Source organism: Pleurodeles waltl, chromosome 8, assembly GCF_031143425.1.
Source record: "Pleurodeles waltl isolate 20211129_DDA chromosome 8, aPleWal1.hap1.20221129, whole genome shotgun sequence".
Lineage (NCBI taxonomy): Eukaryota > Metazoa > Chordata > Amphibia > Caudata > Salamandridae > Pleurodeles > Pleurodeles waltl.
Window position 1 is genome coordinate 13,019,337 of NC_090447.1, and position 16,529 is coordinate 13,035,865.

Genomic DNA, 16,529 nt, shown 5'->3' on the forward strand with positions numbered 1-16,529 from the left:
TCCTGCCTACCATCAACTGCCAGACCTGCAGACCATGGAGCAATGCAACATCATAATGCACTACCACCAGGGTAGGCAAATAATTGTGGACTTATGTTGTCAGTTGAAGCCAGATCTGATGCCAGCATTTAGGTATCCAACCAGCATTCCACCCATTGTACAAGCCATGTCAGTGTTGTGCTTCCTAGCCACTTACAGTGGCCCTATCTGCTGGAATGTCCCAACCGATGTTCAGTTTGGTGTTGAATGATGTTCTCTCAGCAATGTTAAAACACCTTGACATCTGTATCCGATTTCCCTGATGTGAGGATTTACCCAATGTAAAGGCTGACTTTTGTGGTCTTGCCTGTCTCCCACATGTGTTAAGGACCATTGGTGGCACACATGTTGCCTTTGTGCCACTGCATGCCAATGAACAAGTCTAACGGAACGAAAAGAACTTCCATTCCATCAACATGCATGTTGTCTGTTTAGCAGATCTCTACATGTACATGTCTGTGCGCGTTACCAGGGTTCAGTTCATGATTCCTTCATTATGCAGAACAGCACCATACCCCAGACTGGTGTCCTAACCTTTAATTTAGAAATTTTATTTGGACTTCCCTTATCTTCTCCCTTAAATACAACCATTTTCTGCAACTCCACTGAAATTTTCACGACCTAGTCCTGCTGGGCCAATTGCCTTTCCTTGCTCAGCTTGCCTATGGAGATAACAGCCACTCTCAGGTATTTCACCTGATTCTTCAAAACTCCTGGGCCCCCAGCAGCAAATTGCCCGTTAAATGCTGAGGGTTTACACCCCTCCCCAGTGCTGAGCACTGTGTTTGATATTTGGGGCAGTTTGTGCTTAAGCCTTTATACATTTTTCCATGTAAGACATCCAGGTCTTATTTGAGTCCCTTTCTCCCCACATACTGTAAAGATACCCAAAGTTAGTTGTTTATCCCAGAAAAACCTACGAAAATAACCAAAATGTGCAAGCGTTTTATATCAAATTACCGCAAAAGAAAGCGTATGTAATCAACTAGAGGGTTGCTGTGCAAAGATTGGCTTCTACCCTGCTGGCAAAGAAAAATGTCTTTGCAATTTTCTAAGTTGCTGTCAATATTTCCTTATTTGCTACTGTTATATTCCTATGTACTTAAGCATAGCTGGGGAAATAGGTTGAAACTCCTGGATGAATCTAGAATGGAGATGTCGTTAACTCTGCTATTTGGGATCGGGGTCTGTCAGCACCGATGGGAACCTACCAGTCCTAGACGCAGTTGAAAGCTAGGCTTTTGAGGGAGTCCAGGACAGTGTAGCTTGAATGTATCCTTCTACTTTTCCTAACCAAGAACAGCCTAACAAAAATCAGATTTCGGATAGTTCACAAATTTTCCTCAAAAATCTTGGAGAGGAAACTGCAGAATAAGTGGAAATCCGAACAATCCTACCACCTAGCGATCCCACAATTCTGCTGGTTGAAATGGAGCCTCACTTTTGTCAGTAGACACATAACCTGGGATATAAAAGACCCAAACGACAACATGGAAACATCAAGATTTTTCCTGTATGAGTTTCTATCATTCTTGGCGATGAGGGTAGCTGCAGTATCAGGGTCAACTGGCACTCAAAGAAATCTACAAACTTCAGCCCTTTCTGAAAACCAGCAACCTGGAGAGGTCTACAGAGGTGAGGCATTTGTGGAACACACTATTTCCTATTACCCTGAATGCCCTGTAGACATCAACCTTTGGGAAAAATCATTGATTTCTCCACTTGGGAGAGGGAATGTTCTGAAATCTGTGCGACTGACAAACGTCCTTACTGATACTGTGTCCACCATTCTTCCGATGAAACAGCACCTCACTTTTGTGGGTGAGCCCATGGACCAGTATGGAAAAGACCACAAAATTCATTATAAAAAAATCAACATTTTTCCTTTGAATTTCAGTCATTCTCAGGTTGTGGTTGGGTGCTATATTTGGCCATTGAGGAAAGCTTACCAACACCAGTCATTTCTAAAATCGTGACACCTGGTGAAATACAGGATGGTGTGGCCTGTATTCTTACAGAACATCTTGCAAACTTCATAGCTATGCCTAATAACACCCAAATTCCTATCAATATCCTGAACCTTGGTTCAAGTAGTTCGGGCCCAGGGTCAACCTCCATTCACAATCCCTACCAACCCTGAGTGTTTCTAAAATTTAGAGCCTCTGGGAATACAACTTAGTTTGGCTTGCATTGACCCCAAAACGTATACCTACTTAGAATGCCTTGCAAACACAAGAAACATTTTCATCCACTTTATTTGGGGAACAAACAATATTAGATCCCGGCTCGGGCAGCAATCTACCCAGATATTTCCAAAACACTAGATACTCACGGAAGTCTAGAAAGGTATGCCATGTCTAAATCTCACCACTTCAGCCTAACCAGAATGTCTGACAAATGTCAAAATGATAACCCCCATACTACAGTTTGTGCCATAACAATACAATCATTAGGAACATGAGAGAAACAATTCTAATGTTGCCTTTCTTCTAATTTATTAGAAAATTCATAAATATTCGAATACTTTAAAAAACTGTTAGGGTTTTTGGAATTCAGTGGAATTTTTTACCTTGATGAAGCAATCTGTTAGGTTGCGCAACACATGTTGGTAGAATTGACTAAATGTTTTGGGGCTTAGAAGTTGTAACTGACCAAGGCACTATTTCAAAAGAATTTTGGATGATATATTAAAAAGAATTTAGAAGCCAATATTTTTGTTTTATTCTTAGTTTTTTTCTTTTTTTTTCTGAAAGTATAGTACTTAACATTTTGAGAAGGGGACCCACATGCTGTCTACTCTGGATAGATTAAGTCAATTTCCTCGTGTGTATGTGACAGAAGACTCCAGCACCTGCATCCAACAGCAAAAGTCCTATCACCCTGCACTTATATATTTCTTTTAATGAAAATTGTTTTCCATATTTGTGAGTGGGTCTATTGTACATGAGCTGAGCTGGTCAAATCTGAGATCATCTGAGGTCAATGTAGTGTCAATGTGATCCTGACAGAGTTACTGTATTTTTCTATGCCTATGACCTATATCTGTGATGGACCATTTTGCTAATGAGAAATGAGTGAATGCTGGACAGTAAGACATAGGCACAAGACAGCTGGCATAGGAAATTGGATTACTGATTGGGGGTGTGAAATCCTACTAAAGCACCCATCACAAACTCTGTCAGGGTGAAGTCAGAAGCAAAACACAAACTCCATATTCATCTGTGCTTAACACTCTGGGAGCTTGGCACTATCTGTCAGTTTTAATTTAGACGCAATGTGCATTATGCAGCACTTCAAACAGTAATACAGTGAAACACAACATAAGTCCCCCACCAAGTTAGAAAAATAGAATATACTTTAATGATATAAAAATAGCAAAAAGCCAATCAGTAGGACTGGAGGTATGCACTTTTAAAGATTTAAGTGACACTTGTACCTAAAAGTACAAAGTGCCAACTGTTGTTATCTGTGAAGGCCTGCATTGAGGATGTGTCGCACAGAGGAGGTTTCAAAGAAGTTACGGGCTGCAATGTAAGGTCTTGCAGTGGGGATGCGTTGCCCTGTGGCAATCCAATTAGGCTGCGAGGAGATGCATTCTGCTGTATCAGTTCTACACACAGGACCATAGAGGGGCTGGCAGAACACCTTCAGGCCCATTTCCAAGGGTCCAGGACTGGAATGACTACACTTCGAGGGCATGGCTCATGGTAGACAAAGTCAAGGTGCTGGGTTCAATGTGTTTTGAGCCTTTTCTGTCCTTGAGGTGGTGGTCAGGAGGACAACCAGCTAGCCTTTGGAGTGACTCTGGTGGTCCTGGATTCAATATGCAGGTCCAGTCCCTTTCACTCAGACAGTATAGCAGCAGAGCAGCAGAGTAGCAGATTGGCTGTTATTCTTGCAGCAGAGCAGCACCATAGGTCCTTCTGAGTCTTCCAGAGGTTCAGAGGTGCAATAAAGAGTTAGATCAAAGGGTCCAATATTTATAACTGGTACCAAGTTGGATAAGGTTCTGGAGGTTTCTACCCCCAGAGGTGTTTGGACCTTCCTGTATTCCTCCCCTGGCTCCAGCGTGTCTGAGGACACAAAAGACTAGTGTATAACCTTTTGTGAGTGTGCTCGGACAGAGCCTTTGGGATGTGCAAGTGTGGTAAGTGACAGCTCCTCCCCCTCAAGTCAGAGAAGGTCTATTCTGTCTTTGTCTCACTGTCTGGGAGCAATACACCAAACCCAGCTTCCAGATACACCATATAATCTTGTAACCCAGGAAACAGGCTATAGGCATCAAACGGTTAGGACAAGAAAATGCCAACTTTCTGAAAGTGGCATGTTTAGAATTGTGACCTTAAATCTGACTTCTATAGACATCAAACTTGATATTCCTACTTGCTCCCAATTGAAATGTATTAGTTATTAAATGTAATATGGTAACTCAATGTTATTCTATGGGAGAGTGCTGGAAATAGCCCTTTCTGCAGGGCTATCCCTAAATGTTTGCCTTTCTCCTCCTATTTTTCTGACCCTATTTTGAGCACTTTACCACTGCTAATCAGTGCTAAAGTACATGTGCTCTCTCCTTTAAAATTTGGTGTAATTGGCTTATACCTCTTTGGCACATTTAATTCACCTGTAAGTCCCTTGTTAAGCAGTATACCATATACTCAGAGCCTATAAATTAAATGCTACTAGTAGGCCTGCCGTGCTGGTTGTGCCACCCACTAAAGTAGCTTTTCAAACCTGTCTTAGGCCTGCCGCTGCACATTGACTTGACAGTTCAAACTGCTTACTAAGGCCTAAACTCACTTTTACTACACCTAAGTCACCTCTAAGGTAGGCCCAAGATAGCCCTATGGGCATGATTTAGTGTATTTAAAAGGTAGGACATGTACTTGTAAGTTTTACATGTCCTAGTAGTATCAAACAGCCTATTTAGTTTTATTTTTGTCACTATTGTGAGGGCTGCTCCTCTCATAGGTTAGCATTGGGAATTCCCTTATATATGTAGAAGTGGCAATTTCTGATGTGCTAGGAGTAGTCTGACATGTTTGATATGTTTGGAATGGTAGTGAAATATCCTGCTTACTGATGTAGTTGTATTTTACATTACTAAATTAGAAATGCCACTTTTAGAGAGTGGGCACTTCTCTGTACTTATAACTCCAGTGTTTGTCAGCCTGACTCCAATCCATGTCAGGGACAGAGTGACAGCTGCACTTGGTGCATACCTTCCAGACAGCCACAACACAGTATGGCTGGGTGTGACAGAAGAGGCATCTGCATCCATCTGCATACCGATAATCATCCTGGGCTGTGGAGAGGGAAGGTTGTTCACACCTTAAATGTCAATTGCCTTTGTCCAGCCCTCACACATTGGACTCATTACCCCCTACTGGTGCCTGGAGACAGGGATGGCTTGAGAGGGCGTTGTGTTTCATTTGAAAGGTATCCTTTGAAGTCACCCCTTTCTTCAAAGATGTTTTTGAGTATAAGCACAGGGGCTTAAAACCCATGATGTTAGAGTGCTTTTGGGAACTGGGACTTAACCTCTGCCAGAAGGACTGTTAAGCTGCAAAATAACTCATCTGGACTGCTCCTCTGCTGTTGCCCTGTTACCTGTTCCTGCTGGGTGGCATACAGAACTCAATGGATTGCTTTTCTACCTGTTGCCCTGCTGCCAGCTGCTCCCTGACTGTGGGTCACCAGATCCTGTGGAATCTCAAGGAGGAACTGCCATTGTTGCCCTGATGTGCTCGCTTGCCTGTTTTGCCCCAACTGCAAGTGTTCTCCGGGACTGACTGACTGACCCCCTGCTCTCTCAGACCCCCTGTGCTAGCAGAACTGCAGTGAGGCTGACAACTTTAAATTTCTTCCCCAGCACGCAGTGAGTGCTACACGTTTCCCCATTGTATCACCAGTACATGCTCAGCACTCTGCGAGGTCTTCAGTGTGGGCTCAGCACTCTTGAGCACATTCAGACTGTCAAGGTGTGATATAGTTATGGCAGACGGTTACTGGGACTTTTCAGCATAGCTCATGGAGCCCTCTTCACAGCGCATGTTGAATGCTCTTCATAATTATGGAAGTTACCCGATGGAGATTGGCGCCGTAGCGCTGATGGTGACTGCTGCTGATCGGGCTGATCTCTGAAACCATTACCCATTGTGAGAAGTGTCCCAACGACTACAGGGCAGGTGACTGTGGTGTCTGCTAGCACCTCCCCACCAGGGAACAAGAAGGCAGGTGCTGCAGTTGGCCCTGTTTGCCTCCTGAAGATGAGTGCCCACCCCAGACCATGACGCCACCTCCATTCATTGCATGGCAGTCCTCTGCTCTGGTTCCACCAACAGCACCCCACAACCTGCCTCCCCTGCTCCCAGCATGCCCAAGGGGGAGGCAGGCTACCTGAGGGCTTTTGCACCAAAACCCCTGCCTCTTTGTAGATTTGACATGCAGGGGCCCAAGGATGGTCTACCCACAATACTGTGAGGAGGAGGTGGGGAGAAGCTGCATCTCAGTCCCATGCTTCCCCGCCTCATGTTGGATGGGTGCCCACGTACCTTCTGCATTTTTAATTGTGAGCCAGGAGATCTAGGGTGGGCTCTGGACTCACTGGAACATGAGGCAGTTATCTGCAATCCCCGATTGCCGCCGGAAAGCTGGTCTCACCCTTGGGGGTGGCATACTGGAGATTGTCATAATCCCTATAGTAGGCAGGCAACCACCCCTCAACAGCCGCCCAAGTGTAATTGTGTTTCCCCAAGAACTTTCTGGATGTTTCCTAATAGAAGTGTAGGTGTTCTGGTGCCCTCTGCTCGCACATGGTGATTGGTATGCTTTCACAATCGAGATACCTTGTGTATACTGCTTTGGTGAGGTTTATATTCCTAAGCTCCATGCCTAAAGCCTGCTGTGCTGATTCTTGCATTCATAGAGTCCTGAGACTTATTACAGTAGTTACATCCAATGTATCAACAGCATGTTTTCATGTGTTTGCTTTCTAGGCGGGTACATTCCATGCCCTAAATACCCACTGATATCGTACTATATGTCCCTGGTGATTATGGTATTCCTCAAGGATGAATATCATCCTTTAGTGATTGCTTTATGTGTACAGCATTTATGACTTATGTTGTTTATGTTCTACGACATATAAATGACATCTATAGTTGCAATATAAGACATATATTTTTATATCATCCTGTGTGAAGTTTTTTTGTGTGGTGTATTTATTGTGTCAATTGTGTGAGTGTGTTGTGCAAACGCTTTACACATGACTTCTGTTGACAAGCCTGACTGCTCTGCTCCAAGCTACTGGGGGTGAGTACAGGTTATCTTTGGTGTGTAACGTACTTGCCCTGACTTAGAATGGTGGGTTCTGCCTTGCTTAAGTGCATACCCTAGCCAACCAAAAACCCATTTCTAACAGAGAGGGAGGCCTTGCAGTAGTTAAAATCACATTTCCAAGCTTTATATACCAGATCATGTAAAACTTAAAAAAACATGTCCAACTTTTTAAATGCACTGCACCCTGCCTTCTGGACTGTTTAGGGCCTACTCTTGGGATGACATATATGTATTAAAAAGGAATGTTTTAGCCTGGTAAAAGGTTTGTTTCGTTAGGTCAAAATGGCAGTTTTATGACCGTACACACACGATGCAATGGCAGGCCTGAGATATGTTTATAAAGCTGCTTGAGTGGGTGGCACAATGAGTGTTGCAGGCCAACTAGTAGCATTTAATTTACAGGCCCTGGGTATATGTAGTACTACTTTACTAGGGAAATTAAGGCCCAGATTTACTAAAAAGTCACACAGCGAGGGCAGAAGTGAAAAATGTTGCGCTGCGTGAAAAGGAGAGAGCAGGAGAATGCCATATTTACCGAAATATAGCTCTCTTCTCCCCTCTCCTTAACTCTGGTGCTGATTTTATCTGATGTGCACCACTCACACACCTTTGTGCCATGGTGCAAGGATGTGTGCGTGAGTCTGGCAAAGGTTTTGTACTGGAAAGGTACCCTTACAATACAAAATACTATGCAAAGACACACCTTAAAACTTTTCCTATGTTGTATGTGTGCTGCACAATGCAGCACGAATGCAAGTAGGAAAAGAAAGGAGAAATGACAAACTTTCTCCTCTTAATGCCTGCTTTCACATGGCATTAACCTTTGGTGTAAAACCCTATTTACTTTTGTTTGTAAACAGGATTTTACATCAAAAGGCAAAGGGTGGTTGCATGGAAACCCCCATGTACCACACATGTAATGCCCCTTTGGCACTAAATAATGCAAAGCAGTGCTTTGTAGTGCTTGTGTTACTTTTAGGGTACTTTCCAGGACTGAAAACTAAATAGGTAAGAAACGATTTTGTGTTGATTTGTGTCACTTTTGGGATGCAAACATGGTGCAAAAAATTAGTAAATATACCCCTCATTGTGCCAGTTGGGTGAACGTCATTGTTACCATGCTTCAGGGAGTGTGCACATGCACTTTAGCACTGGTCATCAGTGGTGAAGTGCATCAAGTCCAGAGTCCTAAGGCCAACAAAAACGAGATCAGCAAAAAGGCAGGAGTTGGGCAAAACATTTAGGAGATGATCGCCCTAAGGCTGACAGGCTAACAGCTTGAAGTTGCTGAGATTTTCATCACATAAATATAGGGAAATTGTGTTTTGACTCGTACATTAACATTTCCAGGCTATTCTGGGTAGGACAATAATGTGGGATCTATACAAGCCACCCCACCTTCAATTTCCCTGGTTCTCTATTTTTGAGAAGTGTCCTGAGTCATTAGGGCTTCCATGATGCAGCTGGCAAGTCCCAACTTCTGCATCCAACACTTATGAAATTGAGGGGGAATAGAAGTCTTCCAGATATATGTGTCATTTGCAGAGAATGCTGAGTAGGAAAACATGCAGGCACTGACCCACACAAGTCAATCCGCTCTGGCTTTCCTGGGTCTTGAGTTGTGAAGAAAATTCAGGGTTGACAGGGTTCCATGAGTGCTGACAAAAACAGGCTCAAATACTGCAGCCTTATCTCATGGAAAGGGAATTGGTGCATTTCGGAGTATTTTTGATACATATCTGGTATCGCCCGAAAGTGCAGCTCACAAAAAGACTTAGGGCCTGATTACAACTTTGGAGGAGGTGTTAATCCGTCCCAAAAGTGACGGTAAAGTGACGGATATACCACCAGCCGTATTACGAGTTCCAGAGGACATAATGGACTCGTAATACGGCTGGTGGTATATCTGTCACTTTACCGTCACTTTTGGGACGGATTAACACCTCCTCCAAAGTTGTAATCAGGCCCTTAATATGCCCTGAGTTTGGGGAATGGCTCATAATCAGCAAGGGCTGTCCACCCTTTAAGCAAACAAGTGCTATGGTCCCAGGTAGTGAAGGAGTAATTGCCCTCATCATGCGGACTGCCTGCCCACAAAAAACAATTTCCTGGCCTATAGTGATCGTTCTGCACAGCTATGGAAAATTATGGGTTTGAAGTGCCGAATGGGATCTCCAGCAAAGTCTGGCTGTGCTCTTGTGGTGGAGGGGTTCAGTCCAATAGCCATCTAGATATCGCACGCACATTAGTTAAAAAAAAAGTAATCAGTGGTGCCTAGTGGCGCTTTCTTCCACGTAGTGCTATCCAGAGAAGCAGAAAGATTGCTGATGTCCCTGAGATGGAATGATGCAGCACAGTTCCAATACAGCCAACTGAACCCCCTTTGCCACATATAATACTGCCCTTAGTGTCTAGTTGTGTTTCTGCCACTCCCAGCCCTCAATAGGCAGATTAAATATACCAAACGCTCCATACATAGTGCTAAAAGTAGTCCTCGGTGTCAAGTGGTGGTTTCTGTACCCCTGGGTAGGCAGTTTGAGAGTAAACTCTCTAATCTGCCTCCCAGAAAGCCAGAAAGACTGTGATGCAGGGAGTTGGATGGAAAGTGTGGTGCAGTCCAATTAAAATACAGGCTGAGCCTTACTCGTTTACAGACAAGCAAATTGCCCTTGGTGACTAGTAGCACTTTCTCCTCCCTGTGGTAGGCTTATTGAAAATAAACACCAAGAGCAGCTCCCAGTGGGACTCTCTAGGGCATGTGGGAGCCTGAGTTGTTCCTATACCAGGGCGGGCTGGCATCCCACCCAATCCTATTTTATGAACATATTTCCCCTGGCATTTAATGGGGTTTCTGTCCCCTCTGAGTGTGCATATTAGTAGAATACATCCCTAATCTGACCCTGCAGGGGGGCAGAAAAACTGCCTAGTTCACAGGTGGTGGTGGCAGCATGAGGCTTGGATTGGCGAAGCTCTTCACCATTTTTGTCAAAAAATAATCTCATGTGCCTAGTGTTATTTTCTTTCACCATTGGCTGGGCAGATTGGAGGTAAATGACCTAATCTGTCCATCTCAGAGGTGCTGAAGGATTTGCAGGGTCCATCTTGAGAAGGAGCAGTTAGCCATGGCTGGAGCACACTCCACCTGACAACATTCTTGGTGTCTAGTGAGTGGATCCATGCTATAGAATTGCCCTCCTAAGGTGCTCCATGAGAAGGCATCAACCTGGGAAATGTTTCTTTTTCAACTGTACCTTTTCTTATTGTGATCAATGTTCAGAGGCCTTTGATGCAGCTAAATCAATGTTTTTTGTCTGCTGTTTCTTCTGGTCATGCTCCTCTGGGTTTGTTTGCCATATGTGTAAGGATCGTCTAGTTGGTGGATCGATAGATTAGAGGTATGTGTGTCTTTTATTATCCTATTCTGAAATACACCTCAGTGTGGGATGTTAACTTTGTGCATTTGCTTAAGGTATGGTGGATCTTAAAAGTAGGTCTCTCCCTCAAACAGTTTTATGCTAAACTTGCCATGCTTCAGAGCATAATCTTGACTGGGAGGCTGTTAAATGTTTTTGTACATCTTAGGGAGAACTAATATTCCATCTCCAGATTGTCATCTCCTTCCGGCAGTTCATCAGCTAAGTTAATTGCCTATAATAACCCACTGTCTCTACTAGGTTGTTGAAGAAGCAGGAAGTGATTTGTCCAAGCAAACTGCACTAAACTATACAGTACAACAGTACATTGTGTCAATTGCCTCACCAACAGAAAGCCACTGCAATTTTCACCCTAACCTGTCAATTCAATTTTGACAATACCTATGTGATAGCTTCATATTTACTTTATGCAAGCACTCTGTCTCCTCAATGTTTAAAGAGGTACTGCTGTTGTCCTATGTGGGAACTACAACCATTGTCCATTTCCTTTTTTCTTTAGGTTCCATGTCCGGTTTTACCGGGATATGCTTGCTATGGTTTTTGCCATAGAAGAAATAAACCGTACTCCAGATTTATTACCAAACATCACCCTGGGGTTCTGGATCTTTGATTCCTGCCTTTCACAAATCAAAGCCATTGGAGGGATTTTGGAACTGCTCTCTGGGAGCCAGAGGCCAATTCCTGGTTATACGTGCAATATCCGACCAATGCCAACCGGAGTGGTTGGAGAAATCATGTCATCTATATCTGTTCCACTGGCTAGGATTTTAGGGCTCTTCCGTTTTCCACAGGTAAATATTATGTACACAGTAAAATAAAAAAGCTGGGTTGATAGATGTTCAGATATACTTATGGAGTTTATGATGAAACAGAGAGATGTTTCAGGAAGTGAACTGGTGCCTACATCTCGTAAAATTGTTCATGTGATCTCAAAATTGAGAAAACTGTTGGCATGTTGCGGTAAACAAACTAAGGGCTGCTCCTGCATCTATTTAAACAAGCTACAGATAGTAGCCATACAAGTGTTAGGAAATAAAGAACAAAAGAGGGAATGAGATGCATGCGAGAGCTAGAGAGAATGACAGACTCGCAGAGATATCAAGAGAAAGAAAGACAGAGAGAAAATTCAGAGAGATTGAGACAGGTATAGATAACTACAGAGGGGAGGAGCAACAGAGATGGAGAGACTGTTAAAGAGAGAGATATTTCTAAAACTGATAACCCACCCTTTTTTTGCCAAGGCATGAAGAAAGAATCTCAGCCTTGAAGCCACAATGTGTGGGGGAACGGGTGACATGTATCATACAAACAAACAGTGCATGGTCAAGGATCAACTAATGGTTGGTCATCTTAGGTGTTAGTACTAGCACTACTAGGGTAGACCATCTGACTAGAACCCTTTCTAATTATTCACCGATATTACTGGAACAGACATTTAAGGTAACTAAAATCAGCTGAACAGAAACACAAGTTAAGGTAAGTTGAATTTATTTCATGACAAATTTATGTCAAAATAATAATTCCAGAGCACACTGACTTCCACCCGTCTCCGTCCCAGTTGTTGCTCATCACTTGCATCCCATTCCGAAACAGAACTTTGACAATCGCCCCACGAGAGCTTGAAGAGAAGAAAGACTATTAAGAATAAACATTATATTATCACAGAATAAATATTACATTATCACTAATGAATAATGGAAAACACTACCTTTAGTTTTCCTCTTTTTTCATTAAACAATACTTAAACAAAAACATTTTTAAATAAAGTTAGCGGAAAGCAAAGGTCTGTACTGGGAATTTTTTTTAAATAAATACATACGTCTCACAAAAGATTACACTCTTTCAAAATCTGAACTGTAGCTTGTGAGGCCTGACACTTCTTCTAACTGGTGTTCCACAGGGAGCCGAATCCCTTCCTTTTGTTTGCCTCTCCCTGACACTCAATCAGCACATGAGTATAACTGAAACCTGGTGCAGCTACAAATTGTTTCCTGGATGTATGTTGGTCACAAAGATGGACATCTTTAAAGCATTTCTACACACCTTATCAACCTTTACTGGATCAGACTATTTTGATTCACTTTCTTTAAAAAACTGTTTTTGTGACATGTACCAAGTCACCCACCGCAAAATGCACATCCTTCACTTTTCTGTTCACATCATAATATTTTTTTTCTCTGTATTGAGCTTTCTTGATATTCGATCGAACATACAAGTCAATATCCTCCTTAGATGCTGGGTTTTTCAAAAAATTTGACATCCAAGCAGGCATACATAGAGTGGCTGGTTTCCTTCCTTTAAGAGCTTCAAATGGAGATATTCCCATGCTCAAATGGGGTGTGGTTCTGTAGAACCAGAGCATGCTTTGTACTGCTGCTTCAATCACATACCCCTTGGGTAAAGCCCACTGTATGCATTCACCTAAAACATGATTGAAGCGTTCCACTAAACCATTAGTTTGTGGTTGGTATAGAGGACTCTTCAAATGCCTGATAGCATTATCCTTCAAGAAAACGTCTACTTCATTTGAAACAAATTGTACCCCATTGTCAGAAACCACTTCTTTCAGCAACCCTTCATACAAAAACATTTCTTTGAGAAAAGACACTACAGTGTTAGAAGTTGATTCACTGATGAAGTTTACATGTGGCCAATTGGAATAATAGTCTACCAGAACATAAGCATATCTTAGCTTTTGGGGAAGCAATTGGGAAGACCCTATTAGATCTATTCCAACCTTTTCCCATGATGCAAAGAACTTTTCAATAGGCGTCAATGGTGGCGTGCCAGTTTTCACAGACTTGTCACTAGTGGCACAAACTGGGCAATTCGTTGACTAATGAATCAATATCCTTATCCATTTGTGGCCACCAATAGTATTCCCTTACCCTCCTTTTGGTGTGAGTGGCACCCAAATCTCCCTCATGAGCACATTTCAAAATGGCATACCTAATGATCAATGGCGGTACTAGCTTATCACTCTTCATCTTCAATTGTTAATTCATCAGAAACCTTAAATAATGGTTGAGAATTGACATCTAAAGCCTTTTTATGAGGCCATACCTCCTTAACATGACCCATAACACCACACAACAGTGCATCATTCTTTGAAGCCTCCTTTCATTTTGCTTCTGAAAATGAACTAGTATGTCCAATCTCAACAGCTGCAATCAAACAATTTTCATCCTTGAGGTTATCGTCTCCCTCATCTTTCTCCGTAACAGGATATCTAGAGAGGTAATCAACCCTCACATTCTTCCCACCAGAAATGTGAAGAACTGTAAAATCAAATTGTAACAGTCTGGACGCAAACCTTGCTATTCTTGGAGTGCTACTCCTACTATTGGTACCATTGAGAATAGCCACTAAAGGTGACGTGTCTCCCCCAGGGAGAACATTTACATTTTTCAATGGCCCACCAGCATGTCAAAAGTTCTTCTTCTATTACAGAAAAGTGTAACTCATTTTCTCTAAGCCCTCTTGAAGCAAAACCAATAGTGTGTTCATTTTCACCACTAACTTGCATTAATACCGCTCCCACACCAAATTTGCTTGCATCAACAGTCAAACAACATTTGAGATTAGGGTCATAAGATTGCAAAACATTAACCAAACATTAACCATAGATAACTGTTTTTTTGATATCGTTAAACACACACTCACATTCAGAACTCCACAAGAATTCATTTTTGTTTTTCAACAAATTAGAGATTGGTGTCACCATAGTTGCAACATTTTGAATGAATCTGGAGTCGAACTCACATAGTCAAAGAAACAATTTGACCCCCACTTTATACTGAGGGGAAGGTGCACTCTGAATTGCTTCCACTAAACCTTGCTTAGGATAAACACTCTCTGCTGAAATAATGTGACCAAGATATTCAAGAAACATATTTAAAATCTGACACTTCTCCCTTTTTAGTACAAAACCAGTAGCATCAAAGACTATAAGTACTTGGCGTAATATCACATCATGTTCATGACAATCACATGCATGACTCATTTTGAAAAACACATACTTTTTGGATACATTTGAGTAATGTAGTCATTATTCTTTGAAAGACTGATGCTACTGATGCAAGACCAAAAGGCATGCAACAATACTGATATGTACTCCAGGGAGACCCAAATGCTGTGAAATGACAAGAATCAGGGGTTAATTCTATTTGGTGGTATGCTGATGCTGAGTCAAGTTTTGTTAACAACTTTGCTTCGGATACGCTAGAGAGCATTTCACTCATTTTTGGAAGGGGATGGGAGTCTACCCAAATCTCTCTATTGAGACCTCTCAAATCTACACAAAGCCCTCTGTTCACTATTTTTCATTTTTGCAACCACCAAAGGAGAAAACCAGAGCGAAGACTCAACAGGTTCAATGATACCTTTCATGTGCAAGCTCTCTAATTATTTTTTTAACTCATCCCTGGCACTGAAAGTTACCCCTCTCAATTTGTGTTTAATAGGAATGGCTTGATCTTTAATTTGTATTTTGTGTTTAAAGCCCTTTATCTTTCCCAATTCACCTGAAAAACATTTTGGAAATCATTAATCAATTTCTCAATGTCTGGAGCATCTCTTATTACTGACACTTGCTCACTTGTACCAGGGCGTAGAACCATACCAAACAAAACTTGTGTGTTCAATCCCTTGACTGCCACATAAGTTTTCCTGTAAATCCGTCTCCCTTTGAACACTAGAATGTCCTCAAAGAATCCTTGGAGATCAATACTCCTTCCCTCATAAGAAACCGATGATCTATCAGGAGGATTCAATTTGCAATCACCCCAATTTTGCTGAAATAATTCTTGAGTTATCATGGTGAATCTGGCTCCAGAATCCGCTAATAGCCTTATTTGTTTTTCGTAAATTTGTACATATATGTAAGGATCTACACATTGTTTGGGACCAACACCATATCTTGCATCTCACGCATCAACTCATCGTTCTTATCCTCACGCTCATCCAACACTGATGTTACATTAGTGTATTTGCTCTTGATACTTTGGCATACTTTGGCAAAATGACCAATTTTGCTACAGAGTCTGCTTTGAGCACTCTTTGCTGGACACATTTTTCCTCCTTTCTGATGTGACGGGAAACCATATCTGAAACAAATATTAGTTTGTTTGAAGAAATCCTTTTGTTTGTCTTGGTCCATGTTATTAGATGTTATTTTAGACATTTTACATTTATCCTCCTTATGCATAACCACATTAACATGTTCATCATGTTTGTCTTCCAATTATTTTGCTGATTTGATTGCAGGTCCAATGCTCCTGGCAACTCTAATCGTGTCACCTAATGATGGGTCTCCCATTGATAGTAACTTCTGTTTAATGTATTTATCAGTACAGTGACAAATAAATTGATCATGTATTAAATGTTCTCCAAAAGCTTCAAAATTACATTCAGAAGAAAGTTTTCTTAGAACTGGCATGTATGTATCCACATCCTCACCAGTTTTCTGTTCCCTTCTAAAAAACGTGTGCCTCACTACTACCAAACTTGGTGGAGTATCAAATCTTGTAATTTATTTCTTTAACGGCTCTTCAGATTTATCCAACTCTTCCCCCTCCTCCAGATGAACATCTGATACGTGTTTAGCAGCTGATCTTCCTTTGAATCCCAAGGAATGCAACCATAAAAATGTCTCCCTTTCAGGCTTGAATCTTGATGCACCAATAGCTCCTAAATACGTCTCAAATGCATCATAAG

At 42.0% G+C, this 16,529-nt stretch overlaps 1 protein-coding gene across 1 annotated transcript in view; it reads left to right on the top strand.

Annotated features, from left to right (window-relative positions):
* LOC138249016 (extracellular calcium-sensing receptor-like) overlaps positions 1 to 16,529 on the top strand; it is a 136,195-nt gene that overhangs the window by 62,043 nt on the left and 57,623 nt on the right. Inside the window, exon 2 of the mRNA XM_069203074.1 lies at positions 11,314 to 11,605. Within this exon, the coding sequence (XP_069059175.1) occupies positions 11,314 to 11,605 (292 nt within the window). The remainder of the gene's footprint in view (positions 1 to 11,313; positions 11,606 to 16,529) is intronic.